The 24,156-nt window shown below is 36.3% G+C and overlaps 1 protein-coding gene across 1 annotated transcript in view; it reads left to right on the forward strand.

The window, feature by feature from the left end:
* The window catches only part of COBL (cordon-bleu WH2 repeat protein), a gene marked incomplete at its 3' end in the record, with an annotated part of 151,478 nt that overhangs the window by 70,937 nt on the left and 56,385 nt on the right, over positions 1-24,156 (forward strand). Inside the window, exon 8 of the mRNA XM_084205578.1 lies at positions 12,784-12,978. Within this exon, the coding sequence (XP_084061704.1) occupies positions 12,784-12,978 (195 nt within the window). The remainder of the gene's footprint in view (positions 1-12,783; positions 12,979-24,156) is intronic.

Below are 24,156 nucleotides of genomic sequence, written 5' to 3' on the forward strand. Positions count from 1 at the left end.
TTGTTCTACTTCAGGTTCTCAGAAGTCTTCTGACACTTTCACTGTAATCTCTTAAAATGTAAGACCTTCATTCCTTTTTGATGGACAGTTGGCGCAGATAAACCCCTTGAAGTTGCTTAATTTATAGAGCGTTTTCTCACTGGGGAAGGAGAAAACCCCAAAGTAAACATGTTAAGTCTTGTAGAAGATGAATTGCAAACAGTGGCAAAGGAAGGGAGTGGCTTTCACCAACCAATAATTTGTTGCAAAAGCAGGTTTTTCTTTGTTATCTGAAATGGTGCGTACCCACAAGTGAGCAGAATTCCCAGCACTGGTTGCCCTATTTAGGCTGTAGTTGTGGTAGCTGAAGTCCGAGTGTCAGTATATGTTGTATCTATTTCCGCAGGGTTTTAACTATTGTGTCAGTTAAATTTGGAACTGTGCTTGAAAAGTTTCTGCCAAAACTGAGTAGTAGGGAGTTCCCTCCAGTGAACTGGAGTACACCAGGCTGTGAAAATAAATAGATTGGAGAGATGTGATTTCTTAGTATTTCACACTAAATTCAGAAAAAACAAGGCTATACATGGTAGGAGAATTAGTTTTTTGGGAATAATAAACATTGACGAGTCAAGCTCTGATTTCCTAAGGATATCACTTATTTTTTTTACTTGGAGAAACCTCGAAGGCTACAGTATACTGCAAAGGAAGATAAAATTATGAATTTATATATATACATATATACAAAGTGGGAAAAGGGTGAAGTAGCCTGGTCTCCAGCACATCTGTACTTCCATTCCCTTTTGTGGTGTCCTATATTATCACTTCAATTTTATTTAGAAGATGGAGTGGTCTAGACAAAGTTGGAGTTGAAAGAATAGCAAAAAATGCTCACAATACAAAAGGTGTAAAGGCCAAGGATATTAAAATAGTGTTCAATCATTACTTCAAAGAAAATTCAAGGGAGGGTCTGCTTCTTTATTCTTAGCCTGTTCCTCTGAACTCATTTAATGAACTTGTATGATTTTTGCTAGCATGATCAGGGTATTGATTTTTCTCCAAAGAGGATAGTCTTTGGAGCATCCTTCAGGATGGAGAGGAAGCTTGGATTTGAATTTTATGGTCCTGGAAGATTCAAATCCTGAAATTAATTCACTTGACTTCTTCAAAGTATAAGCATATGTATTTTTCTATCCAAATGGATCACCTTCTTTGATGAGACAAGCTTAATTTCTGCAGGTATCAATCTGTAGCTGTTTTGAAACAGAAGGTGGCTGTGTACCACACCTGGATGTGCTCTACCCATTGTCCAGCAGGAGAGTGTTGTCTTTAAACTTTCTCCCCACCCCTACTCTCATATGATGTCTTCCAGACTTCTTCACTTCTGACCACTAATGCTGATCTGGGACTAAATATTCATCTGTTATAATTCAAAGTGGTTTGTTGGCATCAGTTCCCAACCATCAAGCTGTAAGCATGATGTGAGTTTGTCTTTTGATTATGTCTTCTGCAGAAAGGTGTCATATCTTGTTAAAGGGTTGGTCTGCTCCAGTGCTGTAATTTACAGTCAGAAGTTGTCATGAAACTCCTGAATCTCCTGAAAAGTGTGAAAGATGCAGAGGGCTAGAGAGCTTGCTTAGGCCAGCCCTTAGGGCTTCAGGATCAGCATATTGTACTCAGAGTGTAGAAGGTATATGTGCATTGAGGCACAAACATGCGTGCAAACATCAGCAAGAAGTAACTGAAGTGGTAAGCTGTGTGTGCATACATCCCTGTGTTTGCATGTAGATCCGTGTATGTGTGTGCAGAGGTTATGTGCATGCACACCTGCACATCCAGACTTCTGAAAGAGATAATTGAAACTGTAAAGTTCCTGGCTGCAGACTTCTGATTCATGTTGCTAGAATCTTCTTAGTTACTCTGTAATTAGGATTTGTTTTAAGATTTGCTCTAATTTTAGAGTTCAAAAGCTTATTTGTTCTTCTAATTTAAGTTTTAAAGTCTGCAGAGGTTATATTGTTTTTCAGTAATATCTTTGGCAGAGTTTTATCATTACAAAGTGTAAAGTTTCCTTTTTGAAAATTTGCTTTGACATTTAGATGATTTTATTTGTCTCACTCTAGCTAACCACCTACAGTCACCACACACTTCAAAGGGAAAAGTTGTTGCAGGAATGCATCCTAAGTTAATAAAGTATTTGTGTCAGAATTGGATTATAAGGACTGGAGCTGGAAGCCAGATCCCTGAGCTTGAATAGATCACAGCTTTGACTTCAGAGAAGTTCTACAGATTGTGGTGAAAATTTGCCTTTGAATCTCAGAGATTTTCTTCATTCATTAACAGCTATAACAAGTAGAGCTTTTCAGAGACCAATAGTCATACATGTCAGAATTTCAGCAGACACTGGAAGTTTTTGAGGATTGATCATTCATGTTCCTTGCCTCCGGAAAACTTGCATAAGGACAACACTTTCATTAAAATGTGGAGAAAACACTTTCTAATTCAAATGGAATAAACATACTTTTAGGAAACCCAGAAATTATTTCTCCAAAACCAAACAAATCTACACCCAAAAACCTCATGCCAGGAACTATTCCATTCATAATTCTGGTCACCATAAAAATTGACTATGCAGACATTAAAGCAGATATTTTTAAAATTGTATGTTTTATGTAAAGTTTCCATCTCCTCCTCCAGCATAAATTGGCATATCTACAATGAAAATATATTGAAGATGATCAAGTCTAGTGGATTAATAGTTTCTATATGTTAAAAGAATTTGCAGAGAAGAACTTCTTCTGCAATAGTTTTTAAATATTTTGAATTTCAGGAGGACATATATTGCAGATGTAACAATTCCTGTCTTCCCCGAACTAAAAACATTGGCTGATTGATTTAAAAGAATTAGTAATTCTAGAGACAATCAATTCATATTGCAATGATGAATTAATTTTGCTCAAGACTTGATTCATTTTTTTGTATTTATGATTGATGAATGCCTAATACCAGTGGAAAAATAGGTTTTTACTGTTGTCAGTCATTGACCTTTTGAATTCCCTATTTCCTGAAGTCTGTTGCCAAACCATTAATAAAGACAGATTTTTATTTTTGGCTTGGTTGTTCAACACTATTGGATTGAGCTTATATATTTTCATGTAGTGCAAAAGTATAAGTGAAAGGAGAAACCAACTTTTTCAAGCTTGTGAAAAATGTGAATTTTTCCATCCTCAGTCTTCCAACATTGCTTTCACACTATCTGCTAAAGCCCTTCCAAGGCAGTGTAAATAGCCTCTTTTCTAATGTTCTTCCCTTGTTTTGCTTCCAGCTTAATATTTTCCTATCTTCTTTCTATGCTGGGATTGAACTGAACTTTGGAGTCCATGTGGATTTTCCTCTTTTCTTCAGGTTTCTTTAAAATGTGTTTTTCTATTTGGGTCTGTCATTGGCTTTTGGACATTTGGTGTTAAGTTTCAAACTGTTTCTTTCGTTATTTTCTTCCATTCTGCTTCATTTCCATGTTTTACTACGTTTTAAATCTCTACCACAGAAATATTTAGCACACATTCACAAATCTGTATATACCAATCCCCTTCTCCTTCAGTGCTAAATCTTTTCTGGTTTGAGTTTTGTTCATTTGGCTTTTCCCCCACTGCCTTCATGACAAGCAAATGTGAACATCACAATCTTTCTGGGCCAGTATATAGACAGTCATGGAGTTTTCTTACGAAATATGATTTTTGTCCTTCACATCATCCTTAGTTCATTGTTCCTTCCCCAGGATATAAGGCAGTCCTTTTATCACCGCATTCACTGAACTCTTCTGCTTTTTGCTATGTTCCTCTCCTTTTCCAGACTTTCGTGTCTGAATTTCTTCAAGGACTTAGTTTCTTGTCAAACCTCATGAACACGTTCACTTCATTTTTTGCCACAATTACTGTTTTTGTTCCCATCCTCACTTAATGTGTTCTTTATTACTTCTTTCACGTCTGCTTTTATTCCACTTGGACAAATACCCAAAAAGAGACTTGTAGTGTTTTCCACATTTTTTCCTATTTCCTTTTCTGATTCACCAATTCTTTTATAATTCCCTGCACGTCTCTCATTACAAGCACGTAGCTATCAAAAAAAAAAAAGCTTTCAAAAGAAAGGAGTAGCTGAATTTGCTGACTCTCTATCTCTTGTTGGATATTCCTTTCTGTGACTCTTTTGAAATTATTATTTCTTCCCATAGTGACTTTACATACTGGTATTTTTGACAGTTAAGAAAAATCTATTTTCAAAATATGGTGATTTTTTTATAGGCTGACATATTTTGACAGTGTATTGTTACAAAAGTGTTGGACTTCTGGAAAATAAGTTTTTACCAGTCTAGCCAGAAAGTGGTAAATCAGCCCCAAGAGGGTACATTTTAGATTTCAATTGATTCTGGTACTTTCAAAAAATTATATTAAAAGAAAGAAGGGAAAAAAAAAAAAAAGAACATTCCATCAAACGAGACACAATGTTGTCCACACATTTCTGAAAGTCAAGATAAGTCATTTTACACTTCTATGGAATGCAAACAAACCTTACCCTAAGCATCTGGTGGCATCCCAGACTGTCACATGCAGTTCAGCTTGATTTTGGAATTCACTTCAGATTGTGCCTGCTGCCTGCACTCTCTACCTCCCACCTGAGTGATGGGTAGCAATGTTTCCTTTAAACTGCCAAGGAGCATAGGAACATTTGATCCCAAAATGTTTTCTGTGCCATGTTAACGATGGTTTTTTCTCCCTAGGGTTTACATACACAAAACAAAAGCAAAATTATTTGCATTTTAGTGTTTTTTTAAATACATCTCACATCCAGAAAGTTAAAAAAGAACCCAGATGCTTTGATGGTCTCAGCAGCAGAGCACCATAAGGGCAAAAAGGAGGTTGGCACATTGTGGAAGCTTGTGCATATATGTTCATGCTTTCTCTGAACATGTATGGCACTACAAAATGACATTTAAAGGGACTGGACACATGTGCTGAAGCCCGTTTCATGGACGTCATTGGATTTATACCAATGTTGAAGTATCTCCCAATAGTTTGCTGTCTCATCATCTTTAGCCACGTTTTTGTAAATTGAGAATCTGGAGAGTGGTGGAATATGAAGTGCAAAACATGTCAGTTTGTGTGATGTTCAGCTGAGGTTTGATGTTTTGAACATACCGTTCCTTACTTTGCTGATCCCATTTGTTCAGAAAAGATTGTTTAGCAGTCTAAGTTTCCTTCATTTGTTGCTAAATACCTTCAGATGTTAGCAAAATAATTTTTTTCTCCTTCACAGAACACACAGTAAAAGAAATTAAATTAATTATACGTTATGAAGATTTGTAGCAAGTGTGTATTCACTACATAGAGTTGAGAGTGTGACTTGTCAGTGACAACAGCTCTAAATCAAAGAAATTATGTTTCTCTTCTTTTTAACAAGTTCTTCAGCTGTGATTCCCAAGGTCCACAGGATATGAGCTTGGTGGTTACAGCAATGAGTTCAGTGTCCAGACTGATAGGCAAGAACACAAAGGATTTATATGTGTGTGCTTCCAAACACCCATTTATACATTAGTACCATGCAGCATTCCCATAGCATACCCACTAGTACCATGCAGCATTCTGCCTGCTCCCACCTTCTGAATTGTTGAGATCTGGCTACCCTCTTCTGTCAAGGAAAGAATATTTTTTGCTAATTCTTTTGGGATGCTACTTTAAAAAAAAAAAAATTGTTTGAAACGTGCTGTCTCTTACAGAAGAGGTGATAGACAAAAATGTAAATCAAGTTAGCTTGTCTTCCCTTTTTTGTATCTATTGCTGCAATGGAAAAAAAAATTATTGTGTCCATTTCTCTTGATACTGATTGATTTCTTCAGACTAGCATGAATGAATTTGGGTAGCAGTAATAGACATAGGTTTTATTAAGCATGAAGGGTATTCCAACTTGAGAAAATCTGAAAAGTAAAACAGGAAACTGGACAATTTATTTAGAGGAAAAACATTGAATTTTAAACCACAAGAAGTGATTCTCAAAGCATTTAGGAATTCTCAAAGCATTGATCTGTCATAAAATGTTAAAAAAATATAACTGACTTGACAACCTCTGAGTTGCTTGATTAATACAGATTGTTGAATTCCTAGACTTGTATTCCACTGCTTTATATGTGCCATGGTATGTACTTCAGTTTTGGAGAACTCAGATTAAATTTGTGATCTCAAACTGGCAGAATACTGAGGGAGGTGATAGTAGTGGGTGATACTGCATCTGCTTCTTTATATTTGCAAGAATTTACAAACATGTTTACATTTAGCTGGAATTCATGTATTATGTATTCCCAATCCATGTTTTCTGACCTAATGATTTGAGTAAAATATTTATATTCCTCAACTTATAATATATTGAGAGCTCATTAAAAAAAAGCAACCAGCTTACACGTGAGTTCTTACCTGTGGGTTTTGCCATATTCATTCAGTATCCATGTGATTTTCAAATGGAAACTGAGTTTTGAATATTGCTTCCCTTCTTTTATATACACGAGGCACAAGAAGTATAACAAAAACTAAAGAAGGTTCTTGGAAGCTCTCTCTGGTTGTGCACCCTTGTTGTCCTCAGTGTAGTGGAAGGGGGCCAGAATTAATACCCATATTTGTTCCCTACTGAGAAATTCACGGTGAATCTAAGTCCCTTGGTGTGTTTTGGAAAACTTTTTTCCCAGAGGCTTCCATTTTTCTTGTTCCTTTCCTTGGGTGTTTGTTTTTTCAGCTTTTCTACTGGATAAGAAGTTGGACACCACAGGAGTGTCAAAGTGAACATAAATCAGTTGGAGCTGGAAAGGAAAGTTGTACTCTTAGCTGTGAAGACTCTTTTCCATCACATGAATTTACCTAAGAGAAGACAAGAAGTTATCAGATAAGCTTCAAGGAAGGGAAGTTATGGTTAAGGTTTAAGGAAAATAATAATGATAAAGACCAGAAGAAAAACAGCATAATTGCAGATGGTGTGGACCTGTGTCATAGGAAAATTGTAGTACCCTCCACAGCAACATATAGGTTCATTGGTCACTTCAGCACTGGAAGATAAAATGGATGATTTTGCATGGGAGGTGACTGCCTTGCGCCTGGCACTGCTAGGATTTCTGATGGCAAAACTCTGTATTAAAACAAGAGGGATGTGGTCGGCCACGCTGAGGGAGTGCTGGCAGGGGCACAGCAGACAGAATGTTCTCAGGCATCTCTGGTTCTGGTTGCGCAAGTTCTGGTGTCTACCAAATGGGCCCTGATCTGGCCCATCTGGCCCACAAGATCTGGAACTACAATTTAGATGCTCTGATAGACTCATACAAGTTTAGGGTAGCACTAGTTGTACGGACTTCAAAGTATAACTCAAAACTTTTACAGTAAGAACTTGCGAGCCTACTTGCCAGGCACATAAAATCAACACGGTGCAGCTTGTGTAAAAGACTGTTGTGGGAATTAAATAGTTGCTTCTCTTCTATTACTGTGGTGTGTGACTAGATAATTTCCTACCAACAGCAAAATGAAGCAAGATAATAAAGCAGCATAAAGTAAATTGCATAAAAATGCGTTTTGTGTTTTTCAGTTCAGAACAGGAAAAGGTTAACTTTTTTTTTCCTTCTGACTGCAGACTGTTAGCACAAGTGCTTCAGGGAGTACAAAAAAACAAACTGTATTCAGTGTGGCTTGTTAAAAAGGAAAATCTGAGTAGTCATAATTTTTTTGTTTTGTTTTGTTGGGTTTTTTAAACTGTGTCTCCCAGCAATGTCATGACTGCAGTATAATGCTTTAGTTTTGAAGCAGGATCTTGGATTAATTCAGTTTCTGTGTTGTTAATTTTAGTGTAAATTTAGTGTAATATCAGTGTCATGTAAGGGAAAGCAGCTTCTAAGTTCACTTAGTGCAGGAGGTTTGTCTGGCATATTATATGGTCAGTTATAATCAGTTGTGGAATCATTCAGCAAATCAATAAAAGTTTGCATTAATGGAGTTTAAATGTCTAAGAGGCATAAATATTCTTGCTGTCACTCAACAGATGAATTTGTTTGCCTGCTGTAAATCTTACCTTTCATATTTACCCATTATATACTTGCAAAAAAAACCCCTATATCCTTAATGAAACTTTCATTTTTTTGTCTGTATTTTGGAAAAAGTCAAACCCTTACTTTTTGCTAATACATCTGGTACTTTGAGTGCATTAAAACAGCTCAATTGATTACTTCTGATTTAAAAACTTCTGAGAAGGAAGTTTGCATAACAAGACTGGGAGCTCAAATATGTGAGTTTTGGCAAAGAGCTGCGGAAGAAAGGCTTGTCTGTAGCAACGTTGCAAGAAAAGAACTTGACATTTTGAAAAATTTTTATTGACCGGTGTGAACAGGGAACAGGAAGTCAAATCACTCTCACAGGCAATCTGCAGCCTCTTCCTTGCTGACCTTTAAATGCCACTTAGTGTCATCAGAAAGTCAAGGAAATGCTAATAACAGGCTTTGGGTACGAAAGTTATATATAAGGGACACACTTTAAAAACAATCATAAGCTGATTTCCATTTTTATACACATCTGCTTTTGTAAACCCGAATTCTCCCAGCAGTACAGTTATATTTTTAATAGATTACTCTTACCTTTATTTATATGTGACTTTAAAATTTTCCGAGTATCCATAAGATACCAGAACTTCTGTTTATCTTGAAAAGGAGGTAGTTTGAAAAAGATAGTTTACAATTGCATTCTAGGTTGATGACCTTGGAACAGAGACTGGCCTCAGCTTTAGGTTCTTAATCTGTCTTGTGTTGAGTTCAGCAGGTATGGGACTTTAGAAGTCTGGTAGAAATCTGACTGCTTGGTGTCTTCTGAAAATGAGAGTGGTATGCATACCTCACCAGAGTACTCTTAGCCTTCATACTTCTGTGGTTTTAGCAGTCCTTATTTGCCCTGCAAAAATGTCTTTGATAGCTAAATTTCAAATAGAACTAGTAGGAAAAAAAAATTAAATTGCTGAATCCCAAAGAAAACACCTGGTACATTAGGAAAGGAACAGGACGTTCCTTGGGTTTCAGAAGTTTAATGAGAGGAGAAAAAATCTAGCTGGCAAGTTTAACATGAAATGATGACATGTGATGGCACCATAGGTTGGTACGGCAGTTGTTTCTTGTCTCCTGATATCTTAGTGGAATTGAAATGGACTGTAATCCATGGTTGTGCTTCAGTACATATTCCAAACCTATGCTCAGCTAGTGTCTAACCAGACTGCTGACCTATGCTGGTCTATCTAATTTTGTATTGGGTTTGCTTTAATTCAGGGGGAAAAAACAACCCCAAACCAAACTATTTATTTTTCTTTCTAGTTCACATTATTTAATTGCTGTTTGAACTGGTAACAAAGTGCTCCAATACTAGTGGCTTAACAAAGACTGTGATTTTGCAAATTGAGAGAAATTTTTGAAAGCTCTTTATATAATTAGTTTCCATGACTTGTCTTTTATTAATTGATTTTTTTTCTTTTTCCCTTTTTTTTTCTTTTTTCTTTTTTTTTCTTATGAAGTGCATGGATTCTGTGAACTGATTGGGAATCTGAGCACAGTATTTGTGCTAACCTGTTTGTCAAATGAAATGGAGGATAAGGGCTGACTTTTTTTAGCCAACAACATTGGCTTCAATTCCTGAGCTTGGCTTTCCTCATTTACACTGCTGTAATTTGAGTAATTCAATTGGTTCTTTGATAACAAATTAGAAAAACAAGAAATGAGAGATGGTTAGAGTATTTGGCATGCAGATATCATTGTCCCTGCAATTTTGCTTGATTAATGTTGTATGCTCTTAATAGTTGCCTTGCTAAACTGCCTGAAAAACAAACCTCCAAAATCCTGTGATTTGGAAAGAAACTGCATTGCATCTAACTCAAAATGAAATATAAAAGCTGGCTTAGGTGTTGTCTCTCACTATTAGTTTAAAAAAAAAGACAAGTCATGCCATAATCACTTGTGTCAGTGTTTTGCGTCCAGGGTTGATTTTTTTTTTTTCCTCTTAAAGCTAATGAAAATAACTACACACATGCGAGAATTTGAAGGTCTGACTCCAGTTAGGCAAAGCTCTTGTTGCTGCATGAGAGGGCTTTCAAAACTAGTTCAAAACTGTCCTTGTTCTGTTCCCCTGGAAGCTGTGGCAAGTTTTTGTTTTAGTGTATTTACATGAGCATTCTTGAAATGCTCAGTAATGGAATAATGGGCTTGATATAAAGGTTGGACTTGGAAAAGAAAACATAGATGAACTTGCAAGGTTGAGATTTTTTTCTATCATTCAAGTATTTTTAATAAAAGTACTTATAGTTTCATGGAAGTATTACCTTTTTTTTCCCCCTGTATCTTCTGTTAGGAAATCCAAGCTTAAAAACAGGACAAAGCACCTTGAAACTGTTTAGTTGTTCATCACTGTATTCCTCCCCAATGACCTGTATCTTGGAAAAGGATTCTGATAACTCTTCAAGCACAAGATCTTGAGATAAAATTTGGTATTAATTTTAAAGGGGTTATTGCCAGCCATCTTACCAGCACTCTGTATTTTTAGTGCTAAGAGGGAAGTCTTCAGGCTTTTTTTATTATTTTCATACGTCTTTGTCTAAAATTTCTCCACCCTTTTATCTAGAAGGCTAGAGAATTAATAGAGTCAAAGCATACCTGCAGAACCCACTTTGAAATTGTTTTGTTTGGTTGTTTTGTAAATGTGTGAAAAGAGAAAACTCTATTTCCCTCCATGAACCCATCGTTTCTGTAGGAGTAAAAAACTTTATTTGATAGGACCTTGTACAGTATGCACTGATAATAACTTAAAACTTTTAGCTTACAGATGAGATCATTATTTTTTCCACTGCCCAAGGTACAGGGCCAAGACAAGACTACTTCTCTGTAAGATTATACCTAATCTTTTAAACAATACCTTCTTCTTCAACCTTTTTTTCTTCTTTCCTAGAAGGGTAAAGTGGCTATTGATAGCACTCCATTAAGAGAAATTAGTGATGAAAAAGATGCAGCAAACACTGCTGTCAGTCAGAGAAGAGTGGTATCATACTCCACTTGTGCCAAATATATTATTCCAAGAAGAATATTTTTTGTTACAATTTTGTAACAAAATTATTGTTAAATTCTGTTAAATTAATTTTTGTTAAATTTTGTTACAAAAGTTAACAAAAGCATCTAGGTCAGTAGTTGGCATCGCACATACACAAAAAATGCAGGACAAGGCTCGAATCTGTTTGCATCTCAGTTGCTTTCACAGGAATCTATGGAACATGGAACTTTCCCAGGCAGTAGAGGAGCCTGTATTATACATATTTTTACATTGCTTTTTTTTTAGCTCTTTATGCTTTATCAGTGCTTCCTCAATAGTCCTAAAACTAAATGAATTATGTTTTTAATCTTGCTGCCCTGTGTTTTTCATTTTTACCTAAGCTTGCACTTGGCACTTGTGGAGAGAAATTATCTTTCTTTTTTTGAAAGAAATGGCATTTGGGGTGGCCTTTAAGTTTCCTGCCAGTATGTATTCTGTGGTTTTGGACAAAATTCCACCAGAGAGCTGTATGTCCTTGATGGGAGAGTTTTGAAATTGTGGTAGCATGTTCTGTTGTGATAAGAACAGCATTATCAACCATGCTCATCAGCCTATGTTTCCAGAAGAGCTATTCAGCTCCAGGTCATGGTGAAGTGGTATCAGTGGTGATTCCACAGAAGATATTTCTGGGAAGAAGTTACAGTAAAATAACTTAATTAAAAAGTAAAATCTTTAGTTTAATATGGAAAGTTCTCTTAATTAAAAAAAGGAGAAGGTGACTCAGATTTTGAGGGGGAAAAAAATCTTTTTGCAAGATTTTTATTAGCAGAGTAAAAAGTAGGTATTGAATTTAAAAGTAAAAAATAAAGTTAAAATGCACTTCCTTAAATTTTCAAGGAATCCTAGTTCTAATTTTTTTTGTAGATTTGCTCCTGTGTTACTGCATGTTTCTGTTTGTATATTAATATAAAAATCTATTAAGATTCTGAAATCCATTAAACTTTTTCCAATGATTTTATTAAGTTTTCGATGAGAACTAAAGTAATTTTTAACAGTAAGGAATTACTGAAGTAATTTTCTGTTTTTCCTTTCATCTGGGCCTGTTAGAATCCAGAGTGGTGTCTGTCAGTAAGACTTCTTTTCACCAAGTTAAATAGTTGTTTTCAGTAAGTTGTGAGTGATTATGCGTGATTGTGCATGTAAATTGGGAATAGTTTAATGGTAGCAGAATTTCTCTTATGTAAATCTGCGGAGAAGACTCAGGTGAATCAGGCAGATTGATAACAAAATAGACAAGCCTGAGACACTGACAGCATTTTATTAAATACAGTGTTCTCATTTAAGAGTAAATCTTGCTTCCAGAAATGTGTAACACTTGTAATTTAAATGCAACTGCAAATGCATTTGGATAACTGTAATTATGAGTCTTGATGTGAACTTTATATTTTAAATAGCAAGCAGCAGCAGTGTTCCCATCAATACTACTGTTAAACCGCAGTAGGTGCTTATCATGCCTCCTGTCTTATTAATACTGCCTGTAAGCTTTGTTCCAGTTGACCTTTGGAAGTTTCCAAAAGTTAGAGTTTGCAATTCAGCAGGTTTGGCAGAGGAACATACATGATTATTCATATCATTGTTTAAACGGTAACCAGATGTGTCTTGTTTTTCTTCTTTCTTTCCCATTGTTTTTAAAGAGTGATGTTAATCCAAGATGTTAATCCATTTACAGGGTTTTTCCACAGCACCAAATTCCCCTTCGGTGAATTCTCGTTCCAGTAGCCTGGGTTCATCACTGTCCCTTGGAAACATCTCTGGAATGACAGCAAACCCAGAAGTGAAAAAGCGCAGAGCACCTCCTCCACCAGTTGCAACGCCAGTATTGCCGAACGCGGAGGTGAGGGGACAAGAGAGGACAGCAGCACAGGTAACAGTGACACTGCTGGTACCATCCATTCATTCAGCAGTCCTAAAGCCATTCACAGGTATTTTGGTCAGCTGTTAGCTACAGGTGACCAACACTCCATCTCACAAGATAAAATTATCAAAGGTCTTAGTGTTTCGTACACATTTACTGAACTCTCTTGAGACTGCCCAGAGCTTTCTGCCCTGTCAAGAATCATCCTAAATCAGAAAAGTTTTGTGAAGCAATGTGCTAAGAGAAGGAGGGTAAAGAAAAAGTAAGGCAGAAGAGCTGGAAGTTGTATAAGGTATCCGTACTGTCTCCAGGGCAATCCTGGAGAACAGGTGAAAGTTCTAATGAGTGACAAATACTTCAGCGTACTCTTTTGTCCAGATGCTTGTAAAGCTATCACCTGTATCCTTGTTTCCAGTGCTGCCATGGGATACCAGAATATCTACTGTTTTTCTGAGTGACTATGTGACCTTTTAAAGCAGTACTCTGGTTTTGTTTTTATAAAAGGTCACCATTCCGCAGTACATTATTGCAAACTAAACAGAAATGGGGGAAACCTTTCTGAGGACCTAAGCCTTTGAAAAGAATAGAGCTAAGGGAAGAGGAAATTGCTCTTGCTTTTATAGCGACACTCAGGTGTGTGTTACTAAACCTGCACAAGTCTTCTGGTTCCACCAGCAGTAGTATTGTCATCTGTATGTAAACTGTAGAAATCAGCATGTAAAGTTATATAGGGAGGCCAAAGAAGAGTGCAAGGAACCAATATCACCAAAGCTGGGTAATGTGGACTGACTCTTACCTGCTCAGGGCTTGTCACCTCTGCAGCAGACTGATCTATGGAAAGCAACGTGTCCTAGTACAAAATGGAGTCAGAAAGGAATCTTTGAGTTCACTACAGAGGAAGAGGAGAGGAGCCTGGTGCTCAGTCTCTTATTTATCTGCATTAAGACATATATTAAACACCTTCTCAAGTGAAGCATTCTGTAAGAAAAGTTGATGCTCACTCTTGGTAAAGAATTGTAGATTTTTATTTTCCCATTCTTAGGTTATCTAAGTGTGATTGCTGGAACATAGTAGTGTCTCATCTTTCAAAATTGGGATAGATGCTTTGAAATAGCACTTATTTATAGACACAGATGAAGAGAAATAACAGCATTTTTCTAGCAACACTTGTGAAATTTTTTTTCTTAAAATTTCCTTTTGAAATTCCTATGTAAACGTTTTTATGAGGTTTCTAGCATCCCCCAGAGTTAATATGTTTAAGGTAAATAGATCTTTTCATATAAAATTACTATGGCGTTCTGACTCCTAAGTTTATACTAGTATGGTAATCACAGACCACAATATTCTGCCATTCTCTTTGCTGATCTCCTTGCAGTATGGCATTGAGATTCTAAATTGTGATGTACAATTACATTGCAAATCTACACTCTCCTTAAACATACTAACATTTCTATTTTCAGCATTGTTGCAAATAGGTTAAAATGCTGGTTTTCTGAAGCCATGGGTATAAATGTCTGTGGTTTATTTTTTGCAAGTAATATACAGTATAGTATCAATTTCAAATTCTCTTAGTCTGAAGGAAAAGTTATGGTGAAGAAAGGAAGGTTGTGTCAGAGGATTTTCTATAACCAAGTTCATTTTGGGCAAAAGAAATGTCCTTTGTCGCTGCCAAAGTCAGCGAAGACCACCATAGAGGTGCTAGAGTATATTTGGCTGCATTTGTAAAGTAAAGGATATCTTTCTGGAAACAATTGCATAGGTCAAAATGTTAGAAAGTTATGGTGTGTTTCTGAAGCTCCCAGGCTGAAAGTTGCTCAAAGACTGCCATCTACTTTGACCAGGAATAGAGTAGAATTGAAATAAAGCACAAGTTCCATGAAGCAATCAAAAACTGAGGGAAGAAATTAATTATTCAGTATTGTGGGGCAAAGTAGCAATGGAGATATTGTTTATAAGAAAACCCAAATAGTTCCATTTTATCTACGTGCAGACAAGCCAGTTTGCTGTGAAAATAGAGTAAAAAATCTCAGGGTGTAAGTTTATTTCTTTAGTTTATGGGAAAGAATTAGCACTGATCTTTTTTTTCAAGGAAGGACGTCAATTCCTTATTAATGGACTTCCTTCCATAAAAAGATAAGATGTTTGTTTAGAAAACTTTATTTATGTGCAACTGTTACTAACAGGAAGATCCTGCAAAAGGGGAACATGTTTATTTCCAGTGAAGCTAGCACACTAATAGAAAATGAAAAGGTGATATTCTGAACTTTCAGAAAGTTTTTTTTTTTTATCTATCTTGTTCCATAAAATTCTGTAGGAAATAAAGTATTGTAGCTGTTATGAACACCTGTAACTTTCCAAACCATTAAGCCTGTTATTTTTAACCCATTGTTATGTTCCAGGTATAAATGATTCTTTACGGTTATATATATCTCATCTCCCTGCCTACTGGTCCCAGACAGAAATTTCCATGTGTATGAAGACAGAGGTGTTTTAGTTTATGATTTACATTTAGATTTTCTCCACTCATTTTTCTGCATAGGTGACTTATTGCAAAATAATCTTACAATAAGCTTATAGCTTTTGTTCCTGTAGGGCTTCGGATAATTTCTCTCCTTGTGGATAAGGCCCCTGCAGTAAATTTATTTACTTTTTAGTGCAACAACATTAGTTTTCCATATCTATTTAAAGGTAGTGTTCCCTCTGTAACTGTTTTAAATCTACCCTAAAAAATATTCATGTCTGTTCAGAGTGTGCTGAACATGTACTAAGTAGTTTGCAAATGAGTTTGCAGAGTCAAAGAAAGGAGTCTACAGATTTCTCCCCGGAGACTTCACCCCTGTTTTTCTTAAACATCTTCCAAATGATGCTATTTAGAATAATGAGAAGTCACTTGAAAAAAAAAAAATCTTCAAAAGGCTATGGTATATAACAATTCCAGGACAAAATCCAGGAGGTTTGATGCTTATGAAGCAAGGAGGTCCTCTTCTTTCTTAAGCTGCAGGGGAAGAACTGGACTCGCACTTTTACAAGGTTGTATTATAAACCAACACAACTTTCAGATATATTTATTTCTGATTTATTTATCTGTGTTGTCTCCTGTATGTTGCTGTAGACTAATATGTATAGCATACTATGAGTTTCTGCCCTGCTTTTTACATTCCTCTCCTCTCCATTTAGATCTCAAAGTTGGATTGCTGAGAATTGTTGTTGACTGAATTATTGGTCAAGACCATACTTTAGAACAGAATGCTTGCACCCTGTTTTTGATCAAGGCTGATATTTTCTCAACAATTGTAACTTACTCATTGAAGAGTCTTACTCACCTGAACAAAAAGGAAAGGGAGACAAAAGAGAGCCACAGCGACTCTCATCATTTCTGGCAGTTTTCTTTCCCATTGTCCACAGTTAAAATAAACCAATTCTATGCCTAAATGAGAAGTTTGGCTTTAAGAGATTATTAAAATGTGAAAAAATGTAAACGAGATTTTCATCTCTTTCATGGGGAAAATAAGATGCACTAAAAATTTGCCAAATGTCTTGCCTATGTAGAAGATATTTTCAGTAATTGCTATGTTTTTAAATCTTCATTGATGATCTCTTTTACTGACCACCCCATAGGGTGCTCCTCTCCATCTCCCTCTTTGTTGGACATAGCAGTCTCCTGCAAAGTATGCTGCCAGTGCATATTGCACTTGAAAGAGTGATGATTCTGCTGGCAGTCATTGGTAGGAGTGCTCCAGAGCTGGCAGGACCCTGGCTTAGGCATCCTATCCATTTAGTAGCATTTCATGCTTTTGGTAGGGTTGCTTTTCTCACAGCAGAATTCGTGTTACAGTACTATTTACTGTCCTTTTATATGTAAACCAATATAAATAGAATATACCAGGGATTGAAAAGTTAGGTCCTCCCTATTTGGTTGAGCACATTAGCAAGTAGGAAAAATACTCCAGTGACATGTCCTTTCTGGAAGCCATTGAATTTGTACCTATCTACAGGCAACCCTGAAACACTTGAAATTACACTGCAGATGAGCACAGCATATAGTGAGAACATACCTGGAATTCATTCTGCCAGCAAGAACAACAGAATAATCTTGAAGCAGTAAAAATAAAGGAGAGGCAGTAAAGGAAATATATGAACAATTTAATATCGGGATCATAATTAACATACTAATTTTTTTTTAAGAGTAATTAAACTGTAGACTCATCAAAATTTTTAGAAACAGTCCCTGAATTTTCAGTTCTTAAATTCCGCTTTTGTATGTGTGTATGCTACAGGTATGGACTTGGAAGCTGCTTGGAACTGTGACTCATAATCTTCCTTAGAATTAAAATATATTTTAAAATGGTCACCAAGATTTTTAGAAATGGTTAGTTCAGCTGTCCATAATTAGGAAGCTGATTTTGGAGCTTGATGTTTTCTGAACTTTTAAGATGTCAGAAACTACATCTGGTTGCTCAGCAACTCAGTATCTGGCCACTGTGATTTTAATATCATATTATTATCCAATGTGCCACCTTCTGGCACCAAAGGAATTTAAATTGAGGTTGTTAATACAAAATCTGAGCAAAGCAAGAATTTCTTCCACTAATGTCCCCCCAGCACAGCAGGTTTTTTTTGCGCAGTCGTCTTTGATGCATTTTTGCACAAAGTGATAACCACTCATCCACCTTGCTTCTGTATCATCTAATGCCACGGATTTGTGGTTAGCTGGCTGCAAGGATAATCTTGATTGATATGAAATCACGCTGTTACTGTTGTTCTCCTCAGGTTTTCTAAATGACATATTTCCCTGTGGCTGCAAATTAAGCCTTAAAGCCATAAGCACAAAGCATCCTGTAGAACAGTAAGTTCTTGCCATGTACATCTGTGTCAGTATGGGTGCCACCAGTAGAGCTCTCTGTCTATGTGTCCTGTGAGTCTTGAATCTGCCTTCTCCCTGGGTATTTCTAATAAATCTGATACTTCAAATAATAATACTCCTGCAGTTGGCTTTCCCTCTGAAAAAGAGCCAAGTCTTTAGGAAGAACCTGTGTTTGTGTGGATGGCCGCTTTTTTTCCTCATAAATTTTCTTGTACTATGAGATTTGACATTTTTTAAGAGAAACATGATAACATCAGTCACTGCACTTGTGGGAAGTTGAGGGACAGAAGAGTCACAGCTGAATGAGAACACCTACCACAGCTTCTTACAGAACTGAGATTTATTGTAGCCAGCTGTCTAAAACCCACTTAATTAACATCACCTATAGAAGCACAGTACTCATACCAGCTTCTTTTCATCTACTTCTTCTTTTGTCCATCTGCTGTAATTTATTATTGTCTAAATTTCATTCTGATCAGAGTCTTGTGTCCCAAGAGGAACAGTTTCAAATTAGTTTAGATTTACCTGGTGGGTAGATCCCATTTTTTATAGAAAGTATTGCAGTCATACTTGGAGGGGTTTGTTTTTGTACTTACTACAGCAGGATATGTTTATGCTATAGGTATTTTCTTCCCTTCTACCTTGTACTTTATTTCACTTCTTCTGTATAAGGTTCAAGATAATGGGCAGTTCATGGGGGACATGTGACAGATGTATTCTGTTTTAACAAGAGGCCCAGAATCCAACAAAAGGGTGGATGGCTTCAGATTACTTATCTCCCTTTCATAGGTTACACCTAAACCAGAAATGTCTACTAGAAGTCAACAAGATATGAATGCATGCTTTTTTTATCATCTTTTAGAGAGGAAGGGAGGTTTCTCTTGACTCAAAGGTCTTCTGGGTGAGGTCTTCTCAACCTTTTTCTTATGACACATTTCCTTTCTCCCTTAAGTGTTCTGTGAATGTATTTTCATTTTGCTTTGTGGGTTTTTTTTTTTTTTCCCGTGGAGCATCCAGAAGTCTCCTTTGAGAATAACAGATACATTTTCTCATATTCTGAGGAAGGATGCAATGAATCAGATTTTGCTGTAGGAAAAAGCTGTTTTTCATAATGTGCCTTTTATTTCTACAACCTACTGTATCTTCTAGGTCACTTCTCAGGTTTTTATAAGTTCCCTGAGAACTTATAAAGCAGGATTTATTCAGAAGGAAAGGGAAGAACACTTGACTGACTTTTTATTTTGTTTAAAATGTTGATTTAAAGTTAATTAATGGCTGAGTTTATATGCCTTTCCAATTGTTCTGATTTAAATTTTCTTTTTGTGCACAGAGGCTGAAATGTGAATACTGAATTATTTTTAGAAGTGTCTTTGCCTTTGTCCATTAACCGAGGATGTCATGAGTGTTAGCTGTGATCTTCTCCCATTTTTGTGGCAGACTTGTTAGAATTCTCAGGCAGTATGTGATATCTCTCAACAGCATTTTTCTGATGAGGGCAGGGATATTGAATCTTTAATAAAGATGCTCTTTCTCTGGAACACTGTTCAAATGCCCAAGTTATGTAAGCCTTAAAGGAGGAAGCTAATTTTTTTGTATTAGAGTTTGAATATTGGGTGCTGGAGTGCACTTTTTACTTATGTATGATGCCAAATTAAGAGGCTGAGGACTTCTTAGGTAATTGGCATGGGGCAATATTTTGATAAAGTCAAAGAGTAGCTGTGTGTCTCTCTGTTTATACACATAAACAAATAATTATTGATAAACCAATTAGAATGGAGATAATATTTGGTTTTATTTGTTTCTGTGTTTCACATCAAATTCATATATCAATATGATTTAATTTGAATGTACAAGGCTGTAAATACCGCATGGTAATTACAAAAATTTTTTATTAGGCTTTTAGTATTTATTTTATATGTGCTTTTCTTCCAGTCATTCTGCCTGAAATTTTAGTTAGAAGCTAATTTATTTCATTTTTGCATTTCTGTAGATGTTGAGAGTTTATGGGTGTCATGGGGTGTTTTGCCTTTGTTCATAGAACCATATAGAAATAACTTATTTTGGCTTTGGCCAGAGTCTTTAGCCTATTAGTCTGGGATGGTAAAACAGTTAAACTTGGCTTGACATTTTTCGCAGGTTAAGTGGTGTGGCACAGACAGATAATGACCATCAAGCTTGTCCAATAACAGAGACAAGGAGTGCACTTCAGTTCTTTGAGGAGCACATTGTAGTTTCTTTGTCTGAGCAGCAGGTGTGTGAAGTATTCTCAAGATGATGCACCAGAAACTGTACTGCTATCTGAAGTAGGAAAGATTGTATAAAATAACTGTGTCTGTAGTAAGTCTCTTTCTGCTATGACAAGCAAAGAAATAGAGAAAAAAATACTGAATAATACTGCTAAATGCTGCTAATGCCACATTCTGGCATGAAGAAATTCAGAGAAAATAGGTGAAAGATATCGTTGTAAGAGAAATTAAAAAAAAAGACAACCAAACAAGCCTCCTTAGGTGGTTTATGTACTGGAAAAATTACTGGAAATATAATAGAGAATTTAACCAGTTGGCATCTTTGTAAAGATAGCGAATAGGGTAAATGTAGCTTTAGTAAAAGAGGAACCCTGCTTTACAACTCCCTTACAGTGCTCTTGACGCATTCAGCAAGCAGATGGGTGTGATCTGGTTGATGCAGTCTGTCTGGGTTTCCACAAAGCTTCCAAGTTCCCTCATCAAGAATTTCATAAGGAAACCAAGTCTCAGTTCCATAATAAATAGGTCATCTTACTCTTAAATAACAGACACGAAAGAAAAGAAAATAGAGATTGCAGGTTAGGACTAAATGATGTGCTCATCTAGTGGTGAAATGTTGCAGAAGCCTTGGAGTATTTGACCATCCATGTTGATCTATGGAAAAATGACCTGAAAAAGAAAGAGTGAGAAATTTTTGTTGCTCATACTTGAGTTATCTGGATAGCAAGGACCAAGACTGAGTATGAAGAGCAGCAGTTAGAAGACCTTATGAGACCGAGCGCTGGGAGCACTAGCAGATGAAAGTGGTTAAATTCAGTGTGGGGAGGGGTGAAGTGATATACATGACAAAAGTTACTGATCTCTCTGCTGGCAGTCACTGATTAGGAAGATCTTAGGATCAGATTAGGATTTTTCTTTGGAAAAAGTCATCTCCAAGCTCAATAGCAATCAAAAAAGGAAATCCAATTCAGAGCATTTTAGGAGAGGAAAAGTGGGTAAAAAGATAGTTTTATTACACCTCTATATTGTCAGCTTTTTTAATGTCATCTTAAATGCTACAGCAGTGTTCTCCTTGCTTCAGAAGGATATTACGGAATAGGATGAGACTCATGGAAGAGGGTCAAGAGCAATGAAAGGGGTTGAATAGTTTACTACAGGGTCAATGGTGCAAGTAAACCATGATTCTTCATCTTGAAAAAGTCACTGAAGACTATGGGTAAAGACTTGACTTTTCAGCCAGCCACTATAAGAGCATTTGGAGCTAATATGAAACAGGCAAACTCCCAAAGTCAAAGCACGTGGGTCTTCATTGACTTGGTCCACCAAGGTTGTTATGGACACTAAAAGTTTTCATCGGCTTAAGAGGAGACTGGACAAATGCTGAAAGAATGAAAAATCCATTATGAATTTTGAAAGATAAATCACATCAGGAATGATGAAGTTGGTTCGTGGGCAGAATAGTATTTGGGAGAAGATAGTATTGGACATACCTTTCCTTTTCTTTTGCTGTCTTGTAGGTACCTGCCACAGTCTAATAAAGAAGCCTGAGTAGAACACTTGATCTAACTCATGCAGCTATTTTTGGAGAATACTGAAGAGAGTCATACCCAAATGATTGTCTAATATAATCTGATATAACTCCAGAAAAGTCACTGGCAGCATACACAATGACTTCACTAGGTCTTCTTATCAGTGGTAATTTGATGACCAGAAAAACATGTTTCTCATTAAAAACAGAAACAGCTGCCTCTGATTGCTATTACCAGTCATCAGTCTTTGTTTTGTGTTCCTAAGTGCAAGACTGCATTTGCAGAATGAAGCTGGAAGTTTTGCCAGTAAATAATAGGACCAATAAGAATTTTGCACAGTGAACCCTAAAGCCACTTGCCTGGTATGCATTTTATGACTTGGTAGTGTGACTGCAGGATCAAAGAGCCTCATGGGACTTTGAGGGTCATATTTGTAGGCCCCTTGGGCTGCTCTTCAAAATACTGAGATGTACTTATACAGCTCCTATTACAGGTGGCTGGGAGCTGTATGGGTGACGTCCAGTGGACTCAACAGGACATGTGCCTTTCACTTACAAAATAAAAAGCAGCATGAAAGATGTGATCCCTTTGCATTTCAAATTAGAGTCTTATTCAGGTGCATGCCAGATATATTCTCTAGATTGCAGGTCCTCTGAGGAAGGAACTGTTGTCTTGTGCAGTTACAGGGCTATTGTTTTACTTAGAAAATGATGAGGTTTCTGCCTTTCAGGAGATAGAAATTCAGTCTCTTTGGGTGTTCCCTCCATCTATCCAGTTTTGACAATTTTTTTTTGTGCATAAGGATGGAGCTTTTCTTAATGACTTTCACTTAGTGGCCTTGTCAAAAAAAAAAACAAAACATGTACAAACTGTTGCCCTTCACAAACATAAAATTTTGTGATGACACACATCAAGTTTTATAGAAACAATAGTCTCTGTAAACAATCATAAACCTGAAAGGTTTTATGTATTTCATATTTCCACTGGAGGTCAACCTGGCTAGTGCTATCCTATTGTAGAGACCATTATCAAGGTGTACAGAACCAATTAGTAGAAACAAGAGTGAGTAGTAAAAAAACTGTGGTTTTTTAAAATGCCCTATACCATGGTAAATGACTAAGAAATTAAAACTAAACCATTCATTTCCAATTTGAAGGTGTTTTGTTCATTTTTTAAAGTGCTTTAGACATGACATTCAGTTATCTGAGTGAGAAATATCCAGACTTGTTCATGCCTTACAAAACAATAATCAGATAGCAAAGATGAAGCCAGCTGACAGCACATCAGATAATGTTTGCTGTGCAGTTTGGATGCTTAATTTAGCTAACAGCTGCACTTTGGTTTGGATAAATGATGCACGCCCAAATTAAAAGAAAAGAGTAAAGTGCAATGATGGCTGAAGGCTTATCTTGCTGTCATGTAAAGCATGAAATTTAGGAAGGCTAAAAAAAGCTGCTAGAGAAAGGGAGTAATTTGTACTTCTTTTTATGATAGAAACAGCTCCAAAAATTAGTTCTGGTGTATGCGCACTTAAACTCATTAATTCTTTTAATGTAGTTATTAAAAACTACAGCTTAAGTGATACATGCAGTGTAGTGACTACTTTCTCAACATCTTCAAAGAGTATCAGTTAAGGCTATGTTGTATTTTAATAATGTATTACAGAATTTTCTTCTGTATACCTCTAAAGAAATTCTGTTGTTTCAGTCCAAATTGCTGCCCATCCTCTTTATTGGTCCTAATGCTCAACTTTGTGTTGCTGCACATTTATTTACAAACAGCATGTGTCTCATTAAAAAAAAAGAGAGTGGCAGAAAGTATTTTAATAAAATGGCAACTCTTTTTTTAGGCAGCCAACTTATTTTCCAGCAGATTTTTTGTCCCTCCTTTTCTTTCAACTCTTTTTTCCTGTAATTTTAAATAGAGTACGGTGTCACAGTGTGATGAATTATTTAAAAGGAGTTTAAGCTTTCTCAGTCAAGAAGCAATTAACTACAATTGGTTATATTTTTTCCTGAAGCTTGGCCAGTAAGAGCTAGGAACTAGTTCAGAATTTCAGTAGAGGTTTCTGTGTTAGTGAGAAGGTACAGCCTCTCAGAAGTGCAGATGGAGATAAGACTCATTTTGCAACACCCCTTTGAGAAAATCTTTACTCAGATAATATTCACAGTCAATTAACAGGTTTTGCACCAGAAGAATTTAAAATGTTGAGGTCTGCTTTAAAATTATGTCTTTTTACATTGTAAGAGGAATCCACTGTGTGGTTTTTTTTGCAGTTTCAGGAATAGGTTTTTTGTAACTTTGTCCAGGAAATAGAAGCAATGTCAGTTCAGTGATTTGAATTGCTTACCTGCTTTAACTGAAGGCTGGACTTTGTGAAGTGCTGAGTCCTTCAAAATTTGACTTGGATAGGCTGTTATTTTAGAGGATTGGAGAATGTAGTTATAAAATTTCATAAAGTTCCTCCATGGTCTACTTTCCTGTTGTTTTTTGAAAAGTACTCAGTCCTGCACTCTAACCTGTGTAGCTATGACCTCTGAATTGACGT

The sequence above is a fragment of the Fringilla coelebs genome (assembly GCF_963513975.1).
Source record: "Fringilla coelebs genome assembly, chromosome: 1".
NCBI classification, from domain to species: domain Eukaryota; kingdom Metazoa; phylum Chordata; class Aves; order Passeriformes; family Fringillidae; genus Fringilla; species Fringilla coelebs.